This window comes from Theropithecus gelada, chromosome 7a (genome assembly GCF_003255815.1).
Source record: "Theropithecus gelada isolate Dixy chromosome 7a, Tgel_1.0, whole genome shotgun sequence".
NCBI classification, from domain to species: Eukaryota; Metazoa; Chordata; class Mammalia; order Primates; family Cercopithecidae; genus Theropithecus; species Theropithecus gelada.
The window spans coordinates 27,392,483-27,419,074 of NC_037674.1; the positions used below are offsets into that span (position 1 = coordinate 27,392,483).

The 26,592-nt window shown below is 46.9% G+C and overlaps 1 protein-coding gene and 1 pseudogene across 1 annotated transcript; one reads left to right on the forward strand and one right to left on the reverse strand.

Moving 5' to 3' along the window:
• The first annotated feature begins 218 nt into the window (after nucleotides 1-218).
• Nucleotides 219-704, forward strand: LOC112627487 (annotated as a pseudogene).
• Nucleotides 705-13,408: 12,704 nt separating this feature from the next.
• BCL2L10 (BCL2 like 10) lies at nucleotides 13,409-16,807 on the reverse strand. The gene is made up of 2 exons (XM_025390653.1): nucleotides 16,349-16,807; nucleotides 13,409-14,111 (listed from the first exon to the last, which is right to left on the reverse strand). Exons 1-2 carry the CDS (start codon nucleotides 16,805-16,807, stop codon nucleotides 13,986-13,988), a joined length of 585 nt encoding a protein of 194 aa, XP_025246438.1. The 3' UTR covers nucleotides 13,409-13,985.
• Between the last annotated feature and the right edge of the window lie 9,785 nt (nucleotides 16,808-26,592).

The window sequence follows — 26,592 nt, forward strand, 5'->3', positions numbered from 1 at the left end:
GGCTGTGTGGTGTCAGGAAAGCCAAGTGGCCATAAGTCACCAGTCCTCTCTATTTTAAAGGCACAGGTGTTTCTTCTCCAGGTCTTGCCTGGGCAGTCCTTTCCCTTTACCCTTGAGAATCCTGAGGTTTAAACACGGGAGGAGGTGAAACCCTCCTACGTTGCAGGTGAGAACGTTTAATAACGCAGCCACACTTTAGCTGCCTGACTGGTGCCATCATGGGTTGCATGCATGCTCCTGGGAAGGGCCTGTCCCAGTTGGTTTTGCCCTATTGCCATAGCGTCCCCACTTGGCTGAAGTTGACATCTGATGACGTGAAGGAGCAGATTTACAGACTGGCCAAGAAGGGCCTGACTCCTTCACAAATCGGTGTGATCCTGAGAGATTCACACAGTGCTGCACAAGTACGTTTTGTGACAGGCAATAACATCTTAAGACTTCTTAAGTCTAAGGGACTTGCTCCTGATCTCCCTGAAGATCTCTACCATTTAATTAAGAAAGCAGTTGCTGTTCAAAAACATCCTGAGAGCAGCAGAAAGAATAAGGATGCTAAATTCCGTCTGATTCTGATAGAGAGCTGGATTCACCACTTGGCTCGATACTATAAGACCAAGCGAATTCTCCCTCCCAGTGGGAAATATCAATCATCTACAGCCTCTGCCCTGGTCGCATATATTTGTCTAGGTACTCAAGCAATAAAATGATTGTTTAACGACAACTGTAACAAAAGCCAATAACGTAGCCACCGTGAAAAACAGGTTAGTGGTTTCTCAAAGCAGTAAACAGAGTTACCATGTGACTCAGCAATTCCACTCCTAGTTGGAATTAAAAAACATGTCCACACAAAAGCTTAAAGTTCACATCAGCATCATTCATAATAGCCAAAAAGTGAAGCAACCCAGATGTTCATCAGCTGATGAATGGATAAACAAAGTTTGGTATATTCAAATAGTGGAGTATTACCCAGCCATAAAAAAAGAATGAAGTACAGACATATGCCACAAAGGGGACAAACCACGAAAACACTATGCTAAATGAAAAAAGACACAAAAAGCCATGTGTTGTCTGATTCTATGGATATGCAATGTCCAGAATAAGCAAATCCATAGAGATAAAAAGTAGGTTAATGGTTGCCAGGGGGTGAGGGAAGGGAGAAATTGGGAGTGACTGCTAATGGATATGAGGTTTCTTTCTGAGATGACAGAAATATCTGGAATTAGATAAAGATGATGGTTGCACAACATTGTTAATATATTAGAAAACACTGGGTTGTATAATTTAAAATGGTTTTATGTTATATAAATTTTATCTAAATTTTTAAATTGCAAAAACCAGGGAAGAAAAAAACCACCTTAAAAGATACTTGATTTATGCATTTTTATTTTTTGGGACAGAGTCTTGTTCTATCACCAGGCTGGAGTGCAGTGGCATAATCTCGGCTCACTGCAACCTCTGCCTCCCAGGTCCAAGTGATTCTCCTGCCTCAGCTTTCCAAGTAGCTGGGATTACAGGTATGCGCCACCACGCCCAGGTAATTTTTGTATTTTTAGTAGAGGTGGGGGTTTCACCAAGTTGGCGGGGCTGGCCTCGAACTCCTGACCTCAGGTGATCCACCCACCTCAGCCTCCCAAAGTGCTGGGATTACAGGCATGCGAGACCGCACCCAGCCTGTTCCATCATTTTGTAAGAGAAAAATTTCACTTTTTTGAGAGGTGCTTTTTTATTGCCTGAAGTGGGCTAGAGATCCCTCTAGCTGGGTTCTATTGTCAGTTTACTCCCATTGACATTAAATCTGGAAATTCCACATTGCTGATGGCATCCCCCACCTCCAGTGTGTTAATGCTACTATTGATTATTGAGCTGTAATCAATCTTTTCAGTAGAATTTGAAAAGGAAGAGGGAGGGTAAGAGATAATCCAACTGAAAAAAATGAGCACTACTTATGCTTTAAACTAAAGCTTTAAAATACATTTTCAATTATTTGCAAATACATTCAAAAAATGAATAGTTGATTTCCTATTATCAAATCTGATACAAGTAATTTTGTGATAAAAATGATAATATAAAGATAAAACGCTAAGTTTTATCTCATTAAATGTAATCTTGCTAACAAAATAAAAATGTTAAGGTCAAATGAATACAGGTATACGAAAGTAAAATGCAGCTCAGATGTTAATACCACCGGCCACTAAAAGGAACCACGACTCCTAGGAGAGCGAGTTTCCTCTTTCACTTATTTATTTCTATTAGCATTGGCTTACGGTTTTGTTTTTTTAACTTTATCAGTGGGTTCTAATCCTTTCCTATTATCTATTTGATGTTCACATTGTCCCAAATTTGGCCAGTGGAGGCCTCTTACAGAAAAGTGGGTAAAAATAAAACACAACCATGAAACTGGAATTTCATTCAACTAAGTAGCTTTACAACTGATTAGACCACCACCTTTAAATGTATCATCCTCCATGTTTAGAAATCTAAATAAAATATCCAATAAATACATAAGGAATAAAAGGACAATTCATTTTTTTAAACTACTAATAACCGTGTTGCCTAGCGCATTATTAGATGTACTTAATGATACTTGAGGGAGGAAGAACCTTTTTTTTTTTAAGGAATTTGGGTGTATTTGTTACAGCACAAATGTAGGAATGGACAACACTTGTTTCCCAGAATGTCTTAAAATCCAATTTCTTCCCATTTTGAAATGCTAATGACAGTGGGTAGCTTTCATATATGAGTGCATTTCAGCTTTACAACCACTGTGAGGAAGCTGAAGTCCAGATAATTTAAACCTTCAAGACCAAAGACCCGAGTAAGTGGTCGCTCAACTGCTGAACACTATCAGATCACTTTGTACATTTTTCCCAGAGGAATCAGATAACTTTATGATTTTGATTTAAAGAAAATGTAACTTTCAGCCATGTTAAAATAAAGTGGACTTACCTCTCAAAGTACAAAAATCTGAGCATTTTTTTTTTTTTGAGACGGAGTCTTGCTCTGTCGCCGGGGCTGGAGTGCAGTGGCCAGATCTTAGCTCACTGCAAGCTCTGCCACCCGGGTTTACGCCATTCTCCTGCCTCAGCCTCCCGTGTAGTTGGGACTACAGGCGCCCGCCACCTCACCCGGCTAGTTTGTTGCATTTTTTATAGAGACGGGGTTTCACCGTGTTAGCCAGGATGATCTCGATCTCCTGACCTCGTGATCCGCCCGTCTCGGCCTCCCAAAGTGCTGGGATTACAGGCTTGAGCCACCGCGCCCGGCCTAAAAATCTGAGCATTTTTAAAGACCAAAAGGCTTGTGTGCAAGGTGTCTAAAGAGGCAGATACCCTACTGTTCTGAGGTCAACTGTTAAAGCCTGAGACATTCTTCCACCGGTAACAGTTAATTCCAAAATGAACTTTGAAGACAAAGCAAGAAAATGGTTTCCTGGTAATGCAAAAACCATTTGTTGCCAGGTGAACCTTTCAAAGAGAGATGCAGAGGGGCGCCCACCTGCTCCGCTGCCCGAGCCCAGGTGAACCTCTGGGTGGAATAAGAGCCGAGGACTTTAGACCAAGCCCCTCCTCTCAAAACCCAAAGCCTTTCCCTTTATCCCTGCTTTTTGCCTATCTGATTACTGTATGGAACTGGGCACCACTGAGCTCGTGTGCTAGATTTTTAATCTCTGGTGATCTGAATATTATATACCTCTCTCCCTAAAAAGCATCTTTGATTTTTGTTTTTAACTCTTGCATGGTTTATTTCTTAGAATTAACCTTCTTCTGTTGGAAAGCAGCACTGACAAGAAGTAAAAAGTCTCTGTACTGTACTCACAAATAAATAATAGGCAGATAGCTTATAACAGCTCACCAGGACAAATGCGATCATTGTAAGAAAAGAAATGAGTTTCATAGGACCACTAGAAAAAGGGAAATTTGGATGTCCTTATAGTTTATCATTCTAACAGGGCAGAGTCAGGGTGCACAATCACCCTGGGCATACCTTACATTGTACAGCGATTCCCAAAACTCTATCAAGTGAATCAAGGGAGTATTAGAGTCGCATTCTACAAACAAGGCACGCGATATTCAGAGACGGGAAGTCTCTTGCCCAAAACTGATGAGCGGTAAGAACAACAACAATGGTCTCAGGGAACGCTTATTTAGCACTTGTTATAGGCCTGGCTCTGGATTTCAAGACAACCTCATGTTATAAATGTTTTTGTTTGTTTGTTTTTTGAGACGGAGTCTTGCTGTGTCACCAGGCTGGATTGCAATGTCATGATCTTGGCTCACTGCAACCTCCGCCTCCCGGGTTCAAGCAATTCTCCTGCCTCAGCCTCCAGAGTAGCTGGGACTAGAGGTGTCCACCACCACACCCAGCTAATTTTTGTATTTTTAGTAGAGATGAGTTTTCACCATGTTGGCCAAGATGGTCTCAATCTCTTGGTCTCGTGATCCGCCTGCCTCGGCCTCCCAAAGTGCTGGGATAAATATTAATAGGCATTTTTTTCCCGATGAGGTTACAGAAGTTAAGGAAGGTTAAATAACGTGATGTTGTGATTTATATATTTAGATGTCTCTCTAATTTAGTCTTGAGGTCTCTCTTTGGAGGGGACCAGAAGGCAGTCATTGTCTGGGAGAGTCCTGGCCAGGGGGAAAGGTAGGTTCTAAGGTGTCAGGTGAGGCACAAGGAGGAGGCAAAACCAAAACGCACGAACAGAAGAAATCTCTTACTTACACATCCCAGAGCGGTCTGGTGAGTGGCGTGAGCCCGAGGTGGAGTCTGGAGGCCGGTTGGGGGCCAGAGAGCAGAGGGAGGGCCTGAAGCCTTGTCCTGGGGCTTTTCCGTGGGGGTGTGGCTCGGCGGATTCAAAAAGAACACGTGCGAAGCGGGGCTTATTTACAGGATTCTGGTGTTGGCTATTAGGTTTTATCATGGTCAGCAGCTGTGTGATGTATGGGTTCTGGGTCAGTGGGATGAAGAATAAATGGGCCGCATTACAAAAAACCTCTCAGCGAGGGCAAGTGTTACCCAGACCAGAGGTGATACAGTGAGACTGGGCTTCAGACAACTTAGATCAGGCCTGAAAATGGATGCTGAGGCAGCCACTGTATTAAACATATTTATGACACTTGGTCAGTGTCGTTCAGTTAAAAAGTGGCAGGGCTGAGATGAGAGCAGGCAGGGTCGGAAGGTCAGCCAGCTCTTCTTAGTTTGCTTTCAGCATGTCGTCGCGTGACTGGAACCCAGAGGAGACCTCTGGGTAAGAACCAGGCAGACGCAGGGTCATGGCTGAGGGCCAGGTGCGGTGACTCACGCCTGTAATCCCAACAACTCGGGAAGCTGAGGCAGGAGGATTGCCTGAGCCCAGGAGTTTGAAACCAGCCTGGGCAACATAGCGAGCCCTGGTCTCTACAAAAGAAAAATTAAAAAATGAGCTGGGTGTGGTGGTGCCTGTGATCCCAGCTATTCAGGAGGCCAAAGCAGGAGGATTCCTTAAGCCTAGGAGGTTGAGGCTGCATTGAGCCGTGATCCTGCCATTGTGCTCCAGCCTAGGTGACAGAGCAAGACCTTGTCTCAAAAACAAAAACAAAAGCAAAAAACAGTGTCACGGCTAAGACAACTGTCTTGGAAATCAGATGATCTTGGTTCAAGAACTGTCCTTTTGCCAACCACGTCTTCTGGCAAGTTACTCAACCTCTGAGTCTCAGTTTCCTCAAATGAGTAGAACTCAGCATAGAGTCAATGATGAATGAATATTAATTAACCATCATAAGTTAGTGAGCCTCATGAAAGGTGGCAGGACTATACAGAGGAAAGATAAAGGTAAAGGAGGGAAATGGAAAGGAAAAATCATGTGTACTTTGAATACTCTTGTATTTCCAATTAACTATGAAACAGTTCAGAAAAATTCCAAGTTGATTTTGCAATTTTTTTAAAGTTTTTTTTATTTTTAGGAGAGACAGGATTTTGCCACGTTGACCAGGCTGGTCTCGAACTCCTGACCTCATGATCCGCCCGCCTCAGCCTCCCAAAGTGCTGGGATTATAGGCGTGAGCCACCACACCCAGCCTGATTTTGCAAATTTTCAAATCAGAAAACAGAATCTCAAGGAATAAAACAGGAGCAAAGGCAGTTTCTCCCCTTTCAGGCTCACTGGAAAGAACTTTGCAATAAGTAGCTCATTAGGCCTTGAAATGGCTCATTAATTAATGCTGATTCTTTAAAAATAAAATTTCCAGTGACTTGGCATTCAAATCACGTCCAAAGTTAAGATAAATTCCTGAACCCTGAGGTGATGAGATTTCACTTCCATGCCGCATGCCCCAGATGTTCCCTGTGTACTGTGTTTTAATGGTGGCCAAGCTGATGGACTTGCCTTCCTCCTCTTCATCTTAAGGATGGCGTGGTGGATAATTAACACTCAGCTCCTGCTCTTTGAGTTCCTCTTTTCTCCTCAGACCTCTAATGCCTGTCTCATCCTGGCTCTCAGACGAGGACCTTGCTTCTTATTCCACGGAGAAAATGAAAACCATCTGAACAGAACGTCCACACCCTCTCTCTTCTACATCTCCCGACACCATGCGGCTGTGTCCATATGCAGTTATCCCTCTGTATTTGCAGGGGATGGGTTCTAGGACCCCCCAAAATATCCCAACCAGACATACTCAAGTTCCCCCATGGGCCCTATGGAACCCAGTGTAGACGAAAGCTCAGCCTTTTGGGTTTTGCATCCCTTGAATACTGTATTTTCCATCAGCAATTAGTTGAAAAATCTGCCTATAAGTGGACTCACGCAGTTCAAATCTGTGTTGTTCAAGAGTCAACTGTACTTGGCCTCTGTCGTCTTATTGTGGATGAATCTTCAAGGCTCCTCCTCCTCACAGCACTGGATCTCCTCTCCTGCCTGCATCATCAAATGCTCCATCTCTTGCATCACTTCCATCCGCTTTCATGCATGCTGTTAATTTTCCCTTAAAAAAAACCCCTCTTGGCTGGGCACGGTGTCTCACATCTGTAATCCCAGCACTTTGGGAGGTCAAGGCAGGTGGATCGCTTGAGCCCAGGAGTTTGAGGTCAGCCTGGGCAACAAAATGAGACCCTTGTCTCTACAAAAAAAATACAAAAATTAGCTGGGCATGGTGGCAGGTGCCTGCAATCCCAGCTACTCAGGGTGCTGAGGCACAAGAATCCCTTGAGTCTGGGTGGCGGAGGTTGCAGTTAGCTGAGATTGTGCCATTGCACTCCAACCTGGGCGACAGAGTGAGACCCTGTCTCAAGAAACAAACAAACAAAAAACTGCATAATGAGTACATGTTTGTTCATTGTATTTTTCCCTCTATTCTTTTGTATGCTGGAAAATGTACATGAAAAAAGTTTTAAAAAATCATCTCAATTTTACTTCCTCTCCAGTGATTACATCTTTCTTTCCTTTTGTAACAATGATCCTTGAAGTCGTTTTTCCACATGCTGACTCTGATTTTTCTCCTCCCATACTCTCTTGAACCCACTTCATTCAGGCTTTCCCCCGCTACCATTCCAGCAAAATTGCTTTTCTTAAGATCATGAATGGCCTCCACATTGTTAAATCCAGTGGTTATTTCTCAGTCCTTGTCTTACATGACCCCTCAGCTAAACTGGACAGTTATCATCCCTTTCACCCTAAACACTTTCTTCACCTCACTTCCAGGACTGCAGCCTGGCGGAGAACCTGTAGTTGTCAACAGTATTAATGTTATTCTTACCTCCTTAACTCCATCAAGTAAATATTACTTCCGAAACCCAGACTGTAGATTTGATTCCCATCCTGGCGTTAGTTTTGTACAAAGAAAGGATGTGTTCCCGGACAGAATGCAAATGTTGGCAGTGGGCCACAGGAGTGAGGCTGAGTCATCACCATTAGTAAGACAGCTCAGAAGTCAGGGCCAGCTCATGACAGGTCTGCATGATCAGTAGGAAAGGATGTTCCTGTGACCATCTGAACAGGGGCCCACGGCAGCCCCAAGAGAGCTACTTGCTTAGAAGTTGAAATAGGAGTATACGATTTTTTTTTTTTTTGGAGACAGAGTCTCACTCTGTTGCCCAGGCTGGAGTGCTGTGGTGTGCTCACGGCTCACTGCAGCCTCAATCTCCTTGGGCTCAAGTGATCCTTCAACCTCAGACTCCTGAGTAGCTGGGACTACAGGTATGTGCCATGGCACCCAGCTGAATTTTTTTTTTTTTTGAGACAGGATTGCCTCTGTCACCCAGGTTGGGGTGCGGTGGCACGATCTCAGATCAGTGCAGCCTTAACTTCCTGAGCTCAAGCAATCCTCCCACCTCAGCCTCCCAAGTAGTTGGGACCACAGTCATGTGCCACCATGCCCAGCTGATTTTTGTATTTTTGTAAAGATAAGGTTTTACCATGTTGCCCAGGCTGGTCTCAAATTCCTGAGCTCAAGTGATCCACCTGCCTCGGCCTCCCAAAGTGCTAGGATTATAGGCATGAGCCACCACGCCTGGACACCCAGCTACTTTTTCTTTTTCTTTCTTTTTTTTTTTTTTTTGGTAGAGATGGGGTTTCACTATGTTGCCCAGGATGGTCTTAGTCAAACTCCTGGGGTTGAAACGATCCTCCTGCCCCGGCCTCCCAAAGTGCTAGGAGTACAGGGATAAGCCACCTCACCCAGCCTGGGAGTGTATAATTAGCACTGGTGCTCGGATTCATTCCATAGGTCCCTTCCTCTGTCCCATACCAGACACTGCTAGGCACTGGGTATACAAATGGAGTAAGTAGGACACAGTCCTGCCCTCAAGGACATTATGGCTCAGATGGGGTGACACAAGTCAACAGCCGCAGGCTGAGCCATGAATGAGCACACAGTACAGGATGTTGTGCAGGAGAGGTCCTCCCAAGGAGGCTTCTAGAAGAGAGGACTTGAATAGCAAGCAGGATTCAGCTGCAAAACGAATGCAGTAGGTAGAAGGACAGATGGAAGCAGGGAAGGGGTGGGAGAAGGCACAGTGTGTGTTGGGGTAGTTTGTGCATAGCAGGAGATAAGGCCAGAAAGTTGAATAAGGGTGAGGGTTGAGGGGAGGGAACTTAGAGGATGGGTCAATAGGGGCAGCAAACCACCATGCACACGTATACCTATGTAACAAGCCTGTATAGTCTGCACATGTATCCCATTTTTTTTTTTTTAGAATAAATAAAAGTTGAATAAAATGCTGATCACATAGGCTCTTGTGAATTGATTTCAGCAATTTGAACTACATCTGAAAGTTGGGGGTCATCATTACAGGACTTAAAATTGGGAAGCTTGAGCCAGGCGCAGTGGCTCACACCTGTAATCCCAGCCCTTTGGGAGGCCAAGGTGGGTGGATCACCTGAGGTCAGGAGTTTGAGACCAGTCTGGCCAACATGGTGAAACTCCGTCTCTACTAAAAATAAAAAAGTGAGCTGAGCGTGGGGGTGCGCACCTGTAATCCCAGCTGCTTGGGAGGCTGAGGCGAGAGCATCACTTGAACCCAGGAGGTGGAGGTTGCAGTGAGCTGAGATCGCACCACTGCACTCCAGCTTGGGAGACAGAGCGAGACTCCATCTCAAGAAATAAATAAATAAATAAATAAATAAATCAATAAAATAAAAATGCATGCATAAAGCAATCAGGAATATGTTATAAACTAATGATTAATGTGATTTTGTGTACCTGTGGGCCATTAAAGATAACGAAGGTCGTTACTAAGATCATTAGTAAGTATTTGAACACCGAGGATACTAAAGGGAGAATGGAAGACATTTTGATTAACAGAGAAAAAGAGTATGTCCTGGGAATGATCAGGTGCTGGTGGAGAAAAACAGCAGAGAGACGAGGGAGGCAGGTCCAGAAGGACTTCAAAGTTATAGGGAAAGTACAACTGGAAAAAAACAATCAATGAGTGAAGCAAACAGCGTTTACCTGGAAGTCCTAGAAGCCAGAAATGCAGGAAAAACGTGAGAGAAGATAACAGTTTTCGAAGTAGACAAATGGTCGTGTATCAGGCCAAAAGTCTCTGATCTCCAAGACTTCAGGACTGCCACCCCTTGAGAACTGCTGTTGAAGGGGACAGACCTGTGATTTCCAGGCTGATGGGTGATGGTATCTCAGGGTGTAAGAATCTGTATCTTGAGAGAATTGAAATTGTCCTAGCAATCAGCCTCGCATCATACTAATCATCCTTCCTCTTATGAGCCCAGAATATTTAGCTTGTGGAACAAGCATCCACATGCCAGGAAACAATGACATGAGGATCAGGTCAGAAAAATAACTCCTTGCAGCCATTCACCATCCCCTGACCCTGGCAGGCCTCACCACTGTGCTACCAGCTCAGCGCACTGTTAGGAGATGGGTTCTTGCTGCAGGATGAACCCACGTGTGTCTAGAGGGAGTCTAGGCTGAATGATGGTCTGGGCCAGGCTTCCACATCTTCCTCTTCAAATGCTAAAGTGAAAAAGAATGCCAGAAGAAAAGGTGGCCATCAATAGACCAGCAACGAAGGGAATTCTTGGTAGGTACAGAACGTTATCACTACCTTTCATGAACCTAAGCAACTATCGAAGATAAAGAAAGTTGAAGTGTTGAAAAAGAAACAGAACTAATGGGAGTTCAAAATAGCCAGTTCAGAATCTACATTAAGTTTCCTTTTATGGCATTCATAACCGAATAATAAATGTAATAGGGAAAGATCGATCGTCGGATTTGGGACTGAATTGAGTTTTACTTTCAACAACAAAGCAGAAAAGGAAATCTGAGTCCCAAGTAGCTTTAGGCACAGCCAAATTGTGAGATTTAAGTAATGTCACCAGAACGGTTTCTCCACACCCCATCCCACCTCCGAATTGTAGACTCTCTCCTGTGTGGTGTTCTCCACCAGGCAGGTTCCCTCCATACTCCAGTGGAAAAGAAGTGTCACAGTGTTTAGAGGAACTCTAGCATCAACCCCTGCCAGCTTTGCTTAGGGGTCGGCTCTCTAGGCCAGATCTGGGTCATAGTCCCAATCTTGGGGTGGAATGAAGTGAGGAGTCAACCCCACCAGAGCCACGTGGCCTAAGAACAGAGGATGGGTAGGTTCCCGCAGGAAAACTGAACTGTCATCACAAGAGGACATGGCTTTGGGGAAGGCAGACATCCTCTGTAGAGTCCATTCCCAATAGTGACAGAAGCCAAAGAGCTGGCAAACATCTAAATAGAACCTATATAGAGAAAACCATCAGAGACCTGAATAAATGGAGCAGGAGTTCTTAGAAGGGAAGGCAACATTAGTCCGGGCGCGATGGCTCACGCCTGTAATTCCAACACTTTGGGAGGCCGAGGCGGGTGGATTGCTTGAGCTCAGGAGTTCAAGACCAGCCTGGGCAACATGGTGAAACTCCGTCTCAAAAAACAAAACACAACAACAAAAAATAGGGAAGACAATATTGTAAAGATACTATATATTTCCAGATTGATCCACTTTCATTCTGTCACCTAGTCTGGAGTGCCATGGTGTGATCTACGGCTCACTGCAACCTCAACCTCTTGGGCTCAAGCAATTCTCCCTCCTTAGCCTCCTCAGTAGCTGGGACGACAGGCGTGCACCACCATGCCTGGCTAATTTTGGGGTTTTGGTCCTCCTTTATTCTGTTTTTTCTTCAGACCAGACGGGCTAATTTAAAAATAGTTTTTCTAAAGATGGTTTCACTATGTTGCCCAGTCTGGTCTCAAACTCCTGGGCTCAAGTGATCCCACTGCCTTGGCCTCCGAAAGTGCTAGGATTATAGGTGAGAACCACCACACTTGGCCTAAATGGATTCTGTGAGACGGAATCTTGCTCTGTCACCCAGGCTGGAGTGCAGTGGTGCAATCTTGGCTCACTGCAACCTCCGCCTCCCAGGTTCAAGCAATTCTCTTTCCTCAGCCTCCTGAGTAGCTGGAATTACAGGCACGTGCCACCACGCCTGGTTAATTTTTGTATTTTTAGTAGAGATGGGGTTCTGCCATGTTGGCCAGGCTGGTCTTGAACTCTTGACCTCAAGCGATCCGCCTGCCTCCGCCCCTCAAAGTGCTGGGATTCCAGGCGTGAGCCACTGAGCCGGGCCTCAAAGGGATTTTTTATAAGCTGATTTTTTAAAAATTCACCTTACACTACTAAAAGAGCCGAGGATTTTTCTGAAGAACAGGGGAAGGGATTAGACTTATCCCATCAGATATTCAAATATCCTGGGAACACATAGCAGTTGAGACAGTGCTATTAGTAGATGAAAAGATGTCAACAGAACCGAATAGAGCATGTATTCAAATCAGCAGGGGAAAAAAAGACTGTCAATGAATAATGCTGAAATATCCACCGCAGCTCTTCAAGAGATGAGCCCTACTTCATATGACACTAAAAGAAATTTAGAATGGATTAGTGATGAAGGACATAGTATACTTTTTATACTCTTGGGATAAGGAGCTTCCTCAAGAAGGCCCCAAACCCTGAAGCCATAAAGGCAAACATTCAGAATAGATCTGGCCAGGCACGTGACTCATCTCTGTAATCCCAGCACTTTGGGAGGCTGAGGGGGTCGGATCACTTGAGGTCAAGAGTTTGAGACCAGCTTGGCCAACGTGGTGAAATCCCGTCTCTACTAAAAATACAAAAATTAGCTAGGCACAGCGGTGGGCGCCTGTAATTCCAACTACCCAGGAGGCAGAGGTTGCAGTGAGCCAAGCAAGATCTTGCCATTGCACTCCAGCCTGGGCAACAAAGTAAACAAAAAAAACCCAAAAAAAACAAAAAACCCAACACTGCCAAGGGTGAAGAACTAAGCACTCTCATGCCCTGATGTAAGTTTGGACTGGTCGAGCCTATTTTGAGTAATAACTTGGGAGTAGCCAAATTAATACACATCCATTGGGATTAGATTCTCTATATTCTCATTCTAGGATTCTTTTACCAATGTAATTGTGTACATGTGCAAGGCTATTCACAAAAAATTCCATGCAATGTTTCTAGCAGCCCCAAAAAGGAGAAACACCGTGAAATACACAGCAGTGAAAAGGTAATTAAATCAGCATATCTAATGAAGAACGCACTGCAACAGTCCAAACAGTGAGGCAGAGCTGCATGTTCTGGAGAGAAAGCACTCATAAGATTAAGTCAAAACAGCAGGTCCAGTTAAGTTTTATAAAATGCAAGTGTAATAACGGGCAGGAAGGCATGCAGGGAATCACACTGTTAACCACCTTGCAGGTGGGTGATAGTTTGCAGAATGGAAGAGAGGAGAGGAGGGAGGGACTTTGAGCTTGTGCGTTAAGTGTTGAGGACAAAAAAAAAAATCAAGCATTGTTAAATGTATATTTAAGGAGACAATAAAAACAAATTATCATCAATTCTGCTTACTCCTAAGAACAAGAGCTTATTGAATCAGGAAAGACAAGTTTTTTTAAAGATACAAATTAAAACTTTGAAGTTAACCATTTATTGAAGAAATTAATATGTTAACTATAAAAACCTAGAAGTCCCAGGAATTAGATTTCAAAGGATTTGGTTTCAAAGAATTCCTTATAAGTGATTTTAACATTACATTCCTTGTTAAACTGGGACTTTTTCTGCTTTGGGGATTATTTTGCCCCAGCTGTGGCCATGATTAAAATTAGTCAGCAGCACATGAAGTTGTGGAGAGATGAGAGGTTCGTATTCTTATCTGAGTTTTAGCAAATAGCACTGTATTTCCCCATTTAATGGAAAGAAGTTTCTTCTGTGATTCTTTGGCATAATGAGGCACTGGACTCCCCATTTCTTTCACTCAGGGAAGAGCCATTTGCATTCTTGTCCTCACACCTGAGTACTTGTCACAAGTTAAAACACTGGCCACATCACCACCTCAGGACTCCTTGTATGCATTCAGGTAAAAACGTCTGCGGTGGGGGAAGGTGCTTTCCCTCAGTTCTTGTTCTCACACCTCTGTCATTTAGTTGGTCACAGTTGGGCAGGTAGAAGTGGGTTAAAAATGTTAAAACTCATAATAATCGTGTCCAGAGATAACCGAAGGCTGTTGCTAACAAGCATGCCAGGAAAGCCTGGATCAGCAGTTTTCTCCAAAAAGCCAGCGGAAAGGGGCTCCTGAAGAAGTGACAAAAGCCATCCTACAGCAGGGAGAGAGAAAAGTTAGATTGCCTCATGATGCTGAGAACCTCACTCAAAACACGCGGGAACTTCCAGATTAAACAGCAAAGTAAGGTCTGGATTGAAAGAGTAAAAGGAAAGGAGATTCTGACCGATACACATCCAGCAATAAAGAGCCCCTGAAGAGTGAGGATTGGTAAGTCTAACAGGGTGAACAGAAGCAACCACTTAACTTTGTCACTTGGTGCAGGAACACTCATATCTTGACTCAAAACCAGGAGGAAGGTAGCTTACTATGCTCTTTTCTGAGCAGAGATGCCCTTTGGGAAACTGTCAAGTCACTAGATTGAAAAGTTATCACCTGAGACTACAGCAAGCACCAACCCCATTTAGGAAGGGAATTGAACTCCAGGCTGTGGCATTTTAACTGCAATGGGCAGAGACAAGGCTGAACTATGTTTACCCAATTTGAGAATTTCAGCTTTTTTTTTTTTTTTTTTGAGACAGAGTTTCGCTCTTGGTGCCCAGGCTGAAGTGCAGTAGAAAGATCTCAACTCACTGCCATCTCCACCTCCTGGGTTCAAGCAATTCTCCTAGCTCAGCATCCGTAGTAGCTGGGATTATATGCGACCGCCAACATGCTTGGCTATTTTTAGTACAGAGGGGGTTTCACCACGTTGGTCAGGCTAGTCTTGAACTCCTGGCCTCAGGTGATCCACCCGCCTTGGCCTCCCAAAGTGCTGGGATTACAGGTGCGAGTCACTGCACCCAGCCAAGAATCAGTTTTTTGGTGTTAAGAGATTATTCTTTAGTCAACAGTGATTAGCCAAAAACAAACAAAAAAAGCCTTCAACGGGCCCTTTCCAATTCTAATCTCCTCTTCAGGACAGAGAGCCCTGAGGAGCCAGATGCCGTGTTGAGACAGGGCTCAGGTGAGGTCCTTAGGCACACAGCTGAAGGGAGTTCACCTACCCAGAGGGTTGAAGACCAACACTAACATTATCAACAAGGCAAGAGTTCATGCTAACACCACCCATTCCCTTTCCCTTCTCAGACAGAACCCAACTTGTCACTACAGAAGGTCTAAATGGGGGCCGGGCAAGGTGGCTCACGCCTGTAATCCCAGCACTTTGGGAGGCTGAGGCAGGTGGATCACGAGGTCAAGAGATCAAGACCATCCTGGCCAACATGGTGGAAAGCCCATCTCTACTAAAACACACACGCGTTAGCTGGGCAAGGTGGCACGCGCCTGTAGTCCCAGCTACTTGGGAGGCTGAGACAGGAGAATCGCTTGAACCCGGGAGGCAGAGATTGCAGTGAGCCGGGATCTACCACTGCACTCCAGCCTGGCCACAGAGCGAGACTCCGTCTCAAAGAAAAAAGGAAAAAAAAGAAAAAATAAAGGTCTAAATGGAAACTGCCCCCAGGAGGCTACATTTCAGATCAAAAAACTTGCCGGTTTTAATAATCTGGCTATAGGTATCCGATAACATGGGCCACTTCAGTAATTGAATCAACGCCAATAAGGTGGTGGGGAAAGAAATGGGGTCTAACTCAGAGCCCCAGAGGCATGCGGTGGGCTCACCACCAGGTGGCTTTCCTTGGTCATCAGCTGCAGGCCAAGGGCCTGTCACTCAAACCTTGACCACAGAGATGAAGGCCTGCAGCTGAAAGCCAGGGGCCCTGAAACCTTCTCACCGAGGGCCGGGTGCAGCGGATTAGAAGTTAAGGAATCTTGGAGTCACCGCCACCACTGGGCGACCACCACACTCCACAACCTCTCTGGACAGGCTGAGAGGCGTGGGGGTTGTGATCAATGGGTCCGAGTCTCTCCAAAGGCGCATTTAATAGGCAGAGGAGAAAAACACCCCACCTGGCCCGGGCCGGCCACTGCCGACGTCATTGGCTGGGGATTTCTATAGGAGCAAAGCGTTCAGAGCTAACGCGGGTGCCCCCTAAAAGCCCCCGAAGGCTAAGGCCAGGGCAAGGTCCAAGTGAGCAGACCTAAGCCTGCGCAGCTGCTTCGGAACGGTTCAGAGCCGTCTAACAAGGCCGATTTCTGCCGGCCTTTCTTGCCAGGGGAGGAGAAGCCCCAGACTTCACACTGAACGTTCCAGTCCCGCTGAAACGAGCCTTTCTGCTTTCAAGAAACCTGGTTCCAGGGGGCTGGCGCAGTGGGTTCCTCATCGTGCCGGCCTCGTGGGCGCTTCCCGGATGCCCGTCCCGCCCCGCGTCCCGGTGTCCGCCGCGTGCTCACCCAGCCGCCCTGAGCCTGAAGCCAGGCGCGGTGCTGCCCCGCGAGCCGCGAGCTCAGCAAGGCCACCAGGCGCTGGCAGTCCCGGGCGACGTCGCCCTCCTGTTCCTTCAGCCGCGGCTGGAAGCTCCGCTTCTTCCACCAGGCTGTCACCAGCGGCTCTCTCTCCAGCAGCGTCCCCGCGAAGGTCACCAGCGACACCACCCTGCCCCAGGTGGGGCCGGGGCTGTCGGAGAGCACGGCCTCCGCCATCAGCGCCACCAGCTCGACGCGGTTCCCAGGGTAGCCGCGGTAGGCGGAGAAGAAGGACCGGTGGAGCTGCCGTAACCTGACGGCTGCTGAGCGCAGCACGGCGGCCTCGGGCGTGGACGGCCTTGGCTCAGGGGTGCCGGGTTCCCGGGCGCAGCACCCCAGATAGTCGGCCAGGAGCCGCTCGGTGCGCTCCCGCAACGGGTCAGCCATGGTCCGGCCTCTGCTGGGCGCCCCAGGCCTTCGCTGGTTTTCTTGGCCCGGCCGCGCCTCCCCCAGGGAAGGGCTGCAGTGCCCCGCCCCGGCCCCCAGCCCCCAGCCCCCAGCCCCCAGCCCCAGGTATTTGTTTTTCAGGATTGAGAGAGCAGCCGTTGATGGGAATCCCACCTACACCTGTTACAGTCCCCAAGGCAAGGCCTGCCGGTGCGCATGTGTTCCTGTAGCAATCAGGTGCACTGTGAGACTCTGGCGTTTTTTAGCTCCAGGTCTGGGGACTAAGAACCTGAGGGGACAGTCTGGGAAGCTGGGCTGGGCTTCATCCTCCTCTTAAGGAGCGCTTGACAAAGGCTACCCATGGCCCCTCACAGACCGCTCCCTTGGGCATTATCTGCATCTCTAGATTGGAAAGCACCCAGGTCTGTGTTGGGGATTCCTTTCTTTGGGTCCGGCACATGTGGCAGGAAAAGGGCGAATTATCTTGGGGGCTGCCAGAGAGCCAATATTGGCTGTATTCATTCATATTTAGTAAGAGCCTTTGTGGTGCTAGGTCTCCCCCCTTAGCACTGAAGATACAATGGAGAACAAGACATGTGGTTCCTGACCTCAAGGACTCTACAGTTTAGTGATGACAAACAAAAGGGCCGTCCCTGTACAGTTTAATTCTGACTAGAAGTTGAAGGAGTATGCAGTACTAGGGCAGCAGCTGTTTCTTACACTATCATTCTGATACTGCTTGAAGTTCTCTTTACTTTTTATTGGCCAATCCCTAATTACTCCAGTCCCCTGATATAGCTAATATTTATATTAAACTTTCTCAGTTCATATGACTCCATGGCTTCTTTCTCCTGATCGGATCCAAACTGATGCAGAATGGATACTAGCAGTGATATTTCTGGGGGTTCAGGGGTCTGGAGCATGTTGAAATAGCCCTCCCAGGGTGAAAGATGAGTTGCTGCATCTTGCATCACTACAATAGAGGCACAGCACTTGGTAGCTGTCTTATTCTGTCCAGGCTGCTATAGCAGAATGCCATAGACTGGGAGGCTTATAAATAAAGGCATTTCTTTCTCACAGTTTTGATGGCTAAAAAGTCCAAGATTGAGGCCCTGGCAGGTTCTGTGTCTTGTAAGGACCTGCTTCCTTGTTCACAGATAGCAGGCTTCTTGCTGTGTCCTCACATTGCAGTAGGTGTGAAGGAGCTCTCTGGGGTCTCTTTTATAAGGACAGTAATCTCATTCATGAGGGCTCCACCTTTGTGATCTAATACCTCCCAAAGGCCCTGTCTCCGAATACCATCACACTGGGGGTTAGGATTTCAACATATGAATTTTTGGGGGACACAGTAAGCCATTTTGGACTTTGAAGGCAACATACACTGTTTGAGTGTGCTATTTCAACCCAATTGACAGGCTGGTGGATTGAGGAGCAGAATGAGAGAAGACTCTGCAGAAGGTTCAGGCTGCAGTAAAGTGGCCCTACCACTTGGGTCTTGTGATCCAACAGATCCAGTGGGACTTTAATTGTCCAATAGGGATGCTGTATGGAGCCTCTGGCAAGCACTAACAGGAGAGAGGACAGACCTCTAGAATTCTGAAGTAAATATAGAACCTCTTCTGAAGATAACTACTCTCCTTTTGAGAAGCAGGTTCTGCCTTGCTACTGGGCCTTGGTAGGGGCAGAATGCCTGACCATGAAGCTTGAGTGCCCATCATGAACTGGATGTCATCTGACCCATGTAGCCATAAAGCTGGATGTATACAGCAGCCATCTATCATCAAATGGAGATAGTGTATTGGAACAGCCAATACACCATCAGGTTCAGAAGGTGTAAGTAAATTGTACGAGCAGGCCACTCAGACTCTTCCAACATCAACTCCAGTTACTTTGCCTCCTCTCCCTTATTCCACGGCTATGGCCTCTTGGGATGCTGCTTATGTTCAGTTGACTGAGGGAGAAAAACCTCCAGCCTGGATTATAGATGGGTCTATACGACGTGCTGGTACCACATGAAAGAGAACAGCTGCAGCATTCACTCACACTCGCTCGGGTGACTGTGAAGGACAGTGGTGAAGGAGAATCCTTCCAGTGGGCAGAAATTCAAGGTTGTCCAGAGATGGCCAGAATACAGACCTACATTGATTCATGGACAGTCGCTGATGGTTTAGCTGGATGGTCAGGGCCTTAAAAAGAACAGGACTGGAAGATTGGTGACATGAAAATCTTGGAAAGAGATATGTGGCTGAATTCCTTTGAATGGGCACAGACTGAAGATATTTGCATCTCACGTGAATGCCCACTAAAGGGCATCCACTGCAGAGAAGACTGAATCAGATGGACAGAATGACATGCTCTGTGGCTGTCAGCCAGCCTCTCTATGCCAATGCTGTGGTGTCTGCTCAATGGGCTGAACGAAGAGCTCCTGGCAGCAGGGACAGAGGATATGTATGGGTCCAACAACATGGAATTCTCCCTCCAAGGCTGAGCTGGCTGATGCTTCTGCTGAGTGCCTAATCTGCTAAGGCAAATGATTCATTACAGTGAACTAAATGAATTTTGTTGGAATATAAATTTCTGTACATCAAATTCCCATTTGAACTGGTTTTGACATCTTACTGGTTCCCTTATTAATCAGTGAGTTAAATAAAAGCTTGGATACATGTTCATGTTTTATTTGCAAGAGAGTCATGATTTTACCTTTTTGTACATTATACTTTAGCAGTAAGACCACTGTTTTTTCTTAGATTTGCAGTAGCTTTGGGGTAAATGGTAAATCCTCTGGCACTGCCATTGGTAACTCAATAATGATGAATACAACTAAACAACAAATGAGTAAATTAACCTCAACATAGAATTTCCAGTTCACACAATATGAGACAGTTTGTAATAAGACTTGGTGAAAATCCTGTCTCTGCAACTTGGAAGCAGTGCAGCTATGGGCAAGTTATTCAACCCTCCTAACCTCAATCTATCTCCCCGTCTAAAAATGGGGCATCATGGGGCTGTCACAGGATAACATGAATTGGTATACACAAAGTGCTTAGCACAGTACCTGGCACATAGTAAAAGGCCATCATTCCAGAGAAACTTTCATCTGTAAATGGTAAATCCTCTGGCAAGGGTGACTATGCTCACTTGCCCCATTCTCAACCAAAACCAAAATGTGACAATATTGGTCTTACCTATGTAGTTTCTGTTTTATTGATAATAGCTAGTGACTGCTTATTATTTTTTCCACGTTTTAAGTAACAGCTTTATTGAGATGTAATTAATGTACCATAAAATTCACCCTCTTAGAATCCAGTGGTTTTTAGTCTATTCACAGAATTGTGCAATCACCACCACTATCTAATTCAGCTGCCCCGAAAGAAACTCAGTGCCCACTCACCGTCACTCCTCACCCCAGCCCTGAGTGACCACTAATCTGCTTTTTGTCTTTATGAGTTTGCTTATTAGGACATTTCATATACATGGAATCCTACAACATGTGGCTCTTTGTCTCTGGCTTCTTTCCCCGGCACAATATTTTCAGGTTCATCCATGTTGTAGCATGTGTCTGCGCTTTCTTTCTTTGTATTCCACTGTGTGGATGCACCATATTTTGTTCATCAATTCATCCACTGTGGAACACTGGGGCTGTTTCAACTTTGGGCTATTATGAGTAATGCTGCTATGAACATTCGCATTCAAATTTCTGTGTGGACATATGTTTTAATTTCCCTTGGGTATAAACTTAGGAGTGGGAGGCTGCCAATTATCGTGGAAAACACACAGGTTGGAAACGGTGGCCTCTGCTTCATGGTTCCTGGTTTCTGACAAAGTTAATCTTTCACCATTGGTGTGCTGGTTAGATAACCTTGGGGGCAAAGACAGACATTTCCTGCTGTCACAGTCTTTACACAAACGCTCATACCATACTTACGATTAGTTGTTTATGTGGGTTAAATTAACCATGGAGTCACTCCTGATCCCATCTTCTTACTAGAGGGTCTGCATCTTTTTTTCTGTATCTACTTTTAAAAATAATTATTTTTAATTGACACATAATTGTACATACTTATGGGGTACAGTGTTATTTTGATACATGTATACAATGTGTAATGACCAGGGTAATTAGCATATTAATCCCTTAAATATCTATCATTTCTTTGTGTTGGAGATGTGAAAGTTGTTAGAATTCAAGAGCTACTGGTGTTTAAAAAAAAAAAAAACCATGACATATAGAGCTGGGGAGGCCATGAAGAGAGGATTCTCGTGCTTGTATGCCTAATACGAAAATGATCACAAAAGATTCTGCAAAAATTACAACCTTGCACATAGGCTGCCGCAACCTCACACAAAATTACTTCTGCAAGGACATCTGCCTAGCAACTGCCTGTCCAACCTTGGACTGGTGTGACCTTTGTTACTGATATTTGTAGCCAAGGATAATTATTTCAAAACCATTATGTCATCCTCCTCATTTTTTCCTTTAAAAACCTTTTTTTTTTTTTTTTTTCTTTTTCGAGTCAGAGTCTTGCTCTGTCACCCAGGTTGGAGTGCAGTGGCGCCATCTCGGCTCACTGCAAGCTCCACCTCCTGGGTTCACGCCATTCTTAGCTGGGACTACAGGCGCCTGTCACCACGCCCGGCTAATTTTTTTTTAAATTTTAATATTTTTAGTAGAGACGGGGTTTCACCGTGTTAGCCAGGATGGTCTCGATCTCCTGACCTCGTGATCCGCCTGGCTCAGCCTCCCAAAGTGCTGGGATTACATGCGTGAGTCACCGCCCGGCCACCTTTGTTTTTCTTTACCTCCTGGAATATGCACACAGTTTACTACAGCACACATATTCCTGTTGCAATGCCCTACTTTTGATTAAGTATCTTTTTCTTTTAGAGAGCCTGTCTTTGTTATTTAGGTTGATAGGAACATTCAAAATTCTTCTAGCTACTTGAAAATACATAGTAAATTATTGTTAGCGATAGTCACCCCACAGTGCCGCCAAACACTAGACTCCTATCTTGCGGCAAATTTGATTCCATTAACCAGCTCCTCCCCACCCCCTGCTGCATCCTTTTTTGAATGACACGAACACATTCAGTCATTTCATTTCTTTCACTGGGGTTGGCCCTGCAGCAGCCCACGGGAGGCCAGAGTCCCCTGTGGAGACTGACCAACCCTGAAGGCCAGCCTGGCTCCAGCCAAGTCCTGTCTAGAAGCAGGAGTCTGTGGCATGTCCAGAAGAATGACCCAATTCTCTCCGGTCACCGAGGAGAGGGCAAGTGGTTTAGCATCGCAATCCTCACATAGGATCCACAGAGACAAGATTCACTCATGGCCTCCCCAGTGGGCCTTTGGCTCAGATTTCCTGGCCCACCTCAGGCCCGCCCAGTCCGTATCTCAGGGCGGGGCCCTGAAGGCGCAGGGCATGAACCTGCCGTGGGTGGGATGATTCTTCTCAGCAGGCAAGTTTGGGAAATGAAGATCCACAAATCCCCATTCAGTCAGCTCTCCTAGGCTTGGGAGTGGCCTGGGCCTCAGCCCCAGTCTTCTACCCCACCCACTGTGCTTTTCCCAGGCTCCCAGGCATCCCCTTTTCAAAGGATTTTTGGGTCACAGGCCTCAGCTGGTCCCGAGCCCTTCCGACTGCCTCTCTGGGACTTCCCCCACCAACCAGGGCTGCCCCAAAGCCTCCTCCGAAGGCTTTCCCTAGGGTGGCTCTCCTCAATCATCCTGTCACCTCTTTCTTTCCCAAGCTCTTCCAAGGCTCTTAATGGCCTCTGGGAGGTCTCACATAGAAGGGCTGGAAAAGGGCTCATTAGCCCAGATCAGCTGTTCTCAAAGCATGATCCAGAGCCCCTGAGACCCTTTCAGGGGTCCTCAAGGTCAAAACTATTTTCATAATACTGACACTTTCTTTGTGAGTGTGTGTTGGTGACTTTTAAATTTTCATTCTCTCAGGAGTTTTCCAGAGACTACTGGCATGGTTGAAAGATCACCTTGATGGCTAACGGAACGTATGCATCTGTAATCTTGTGTTTTATAACTTTTCTCAGTCTTAATTTCTAATACGATAAATGTGGATACATAAAATCCACAAAGTTATTTGGGGTCCTCAATAACTTTTAAGGCTGTAGACCGGGCGTGGTGGCTCACACCTGTAATCCCAGCACTTTGGGAGGCCAAGGCAGGTAGATCATCTGAGGTTGGGAGTTTGAGACCAGCCTGACCAACAGGGAGAAACCACATCCCTACTAAAAATACAAACTTAGCTGGGCATGGTGGCGCATGCCTGTAATCCCAGTTACTCAGGAGGCTGAGGCAGAAGAATCGCTTGAACCCGGGAGGCGGAGGTTGAGGTGAGCCCAAGATCGCGCCACTGCACTCCAGCCTGGGCAACAAGAGCAAAACTCCGTCTCAAAAAAACAAAAACAAAAAACAAAACAAAACAAAACAAATAAAAACAGTGTAGAGGGATCCTAAGATCAAAAAGTTTGAGAACCACTGACCCAGATGAAGCTCTAATTGATGAGAATTACTAATGTGCTATATGAGTGGGGGCTGCCTATGGAGGGAGAGGAGATGGGGAGAAAAGAAAGATCTGGGGGAAGGGGAATGGGGAGAGAGGAGGAGGGAGAAAGGGCAGAAGGGGAAGGAAGGAGACCAGGAGAGAGGTGGAACAGGAAGAGGAGATGAGGAAAGGAGGAAGATTGAGAAGGGTTAGAAAAAGGAGTCTGGATGAATGAGAAGGAGAGGAGGAGGGGGCAGAGGAGAGGAAAGAGGAGGAGTTGGGAAGGAGAGAGGAGGGATGGAGGAGGCATTGGGAGGGAGGGAGGAAGTGATGGGAGGGAGGAAGGAAGAGATGGGAAGGAGGGAGGAGGAGTTGGGAGGGTGGGAGGAGGAGATGGAAGAGAGGAGGAGATGGGAGGGAGGAGAGATGGGAGGGAAGAGATGGGAGGGAGAAGGAGATGGGAGGGAGGGAGGAGGCGATGAGAGGGAGGGAGGAGGCGATGAGAGGGAGGGAGGAGGAGGTGATGGGAGGAAGGGAGGAGATGAGAGGGAGGAGATGGCAGGAAGGGAGGAGATGAGAGGGAGGAGATGGGAGGGAGGGAGGCTGGATGAATGAGGAGGAGAGGGGGAGGGGGCAGAGGAGAGGAAAGAGGAGGAGATGGGAAGGAGAGAGAAGGAGATGGGAGGGAGGGAGGAGGAGATAAGGAGGAGGGAGGAGGCCATGGGAAGGAGGGAGGAGGAGATGGGAGGGTGGGAGGAGGAGATGTGAGGGAAGAGGAGGAGATGGGAGGGAAGGAGGAGAGATGGGAGGGACAAGGAGATGGGAGGGAGGGAGGAAGAGATGGGAGGGAAGTAGGAGAGATGGGAGGGAGGAGGAGATGGGAGGGAGGGAGGAAGAGATGGGAGGGAGGAGGAGACGGGAGGGAGGAGGAGATGGGAGGGAGGAATAGATGGGAGGGGGGAGGAGGAGATGGGAGGGAGGAGATGGTAAAGAGGAAGGAGAGATGGGAGGGAGGAGGAGGAGATGGGAAGGAGGGAGGAGGAGATGGGAGGGAAGGAGGAGGAGATGGGAAGGAGGGAGGAGGAGATGGGAAGGAGGGAGGGGGAGATGGGAAGGAGGGAGGAGGAGGAGATGGGAAGGGAGGAGGAGAGAGGAGGGAGGGGGAGGAGATGAGAGGGAGGAGAGAGGAAGGAGGAGGGAAAGGGAAGAGGAAGAGGGAAGATAGGTGGAGGGAGAAGGGAGGGGGGCAAACAGGAAGGGGAATAAGGAGGACACAGGGAGGAAGCTGGGAACTAACCCTTCCTGAAGATGTGCTAAAGAATGAGGTATGCATGTCACATATTTTAGTGCCATCCCATGTTATAGATGGGGAAACTGAGGCTGAGAGAAACTCAGATATTATCACATATTCTGTGAACGTGTCAGAGCTGGGTGTGAACCAGGGTCAGACCTCCTTTGTCACCATGGCGTCCCTCTAACTCACAGAGGAGTCTCAGTATCAGGGGTACCACCTTTCAGCCAGCTGGCCTGGCAGCTACAAGAACCCGGGACACAAAGGCCCTTATAACCTTGTGCTGTTTTAAACCACTTATAATCTAGAGAGGGGTGCGAAGGAGGCAGAAGGGCAGGAAGAGGGCAGTGGCAATGGGATGCCCGCCTCTGGCTCGCCTGGGAGAACAGGGACGGCTGCCAGGACTCCGCCGGTGAGAGGCTGACCACGCATTCTAAAGCACTGCACTTGGCTTCATGTCACAGGTACTTCCCACAAATACCCATCACCCACACCTTTCTGCCTGAACTTTCGTTTTTTCTGGCCTGGGAGGGGGTTGCCTAAGCCTCTACACCTCTAGGGGCCCATCTGTTTGGCCCCTTCACCTCCATTGGTTTGGTAGGTTTATCCCCAAGTCCTCTGGAAAAAGGAAAAGCTGATTATAAAATACACTCAGCATTATTTTCGATCTGCAAAACACAACCTAGTCCATAGAGCTTACCCCTGAGTCTCCACATGCTGTCACATAGTCCAAATCCCGGCAGCGCCCCCCGGGAGAGCGCAAGCTCACAGCGGAGGGGGCTTCCTGCCCATGTGGGGAGTGGAAGCATTCTCTGGAATACTTTCCCTGGGCCTGTAAAGTGGCTTTTTGGATTGGAAAATCACAGTCTACTTTGCACATATCCTGAAGATGCTCTCCACCCCTCCAAACATAGAACCCGGAATGTGCTTCCCCTGGGCCACCTTTCCTTCCTTTCCCGTGCCGGCCTTCACTTCTGGGAGCCGGAAGGCACACTGCAGAGCCAAAAAAAAAAAAAAAAAAAAAAAAGGCTGTGGGACAGACGGCTGGGCATGCCACCACAAGGCGGCCAGCTGCACCAGAGGCCACTATGGGACATTCTGGAGCAGAGCTCAGGAATCCCATGGTGTCCCTGACCCCTTCAGCAGCTGGCAGGAGCTGGCCAGACACTGGGCCCATTTCCTGAGCCCCTGCCCAGACTGGAATCTACTGGGACTTAAAAGCACTCTCTCTGGGCTCATTGGAGGCAGGCAGAGGCCTTTTGTTTTTCTCTCTCTACCCCAGACCCCGGTGTGCAGTAAAACCACCAGTAACTGCTCTGCAAATGATCAAATTATTATGTTTATTTGAAGTGAGATGATGGAAAAGCTGGCCGGGCTGATTTTGGATCGAGTGGCCCATCACGATACCTGAACAAGCAGTTGTGAGGGTGGGCCTGGCCCACCCCTGGAGCATCTGCTCCAGGCCTGTCCTATGGCTGTGCCCAGCTCGAGCTCTGGAACGGTCTCTCTGAGGAGCAGGGCCTGGAGCTGGGCTTGCAAAGCCAGAGCTACCACCAGAAGAAGGGCTGGGCTGGAGCCGGACCAGGAGAGGAGACCCGACAGTCCAAGGGACAGGGTGCCCGCAGCTTTCAGGCGCAGCCAGAGCCTGCCGGCAGACCCCAGGCCACCCACGAGGCCGCAGGGCAGGCCTCACCAGGAATGACATCTGGTGTCTGAGGTGACCTTTTATTCCCCTAGATAATAATGCGTGCCATCTTTTTAAATGAGAAGTTTTCTAAAGCAAAGACTAAGCATCTACATCTTACAAAAAAACCAAAAAAGGAAAAGAAGGGATCCTATAACAAAAAGTACTTCCTTCTTCCAGAAGGAATTCTGAGTCTCAGATAAAGAGAAGATCTTCTTTTAATATTGTTTTTCTTTCTGCATAAGAGAAGCAGACATTATTATTCATGACTATCCATCAATTTGCATATGTAATTATAATTGCAATGCAATAC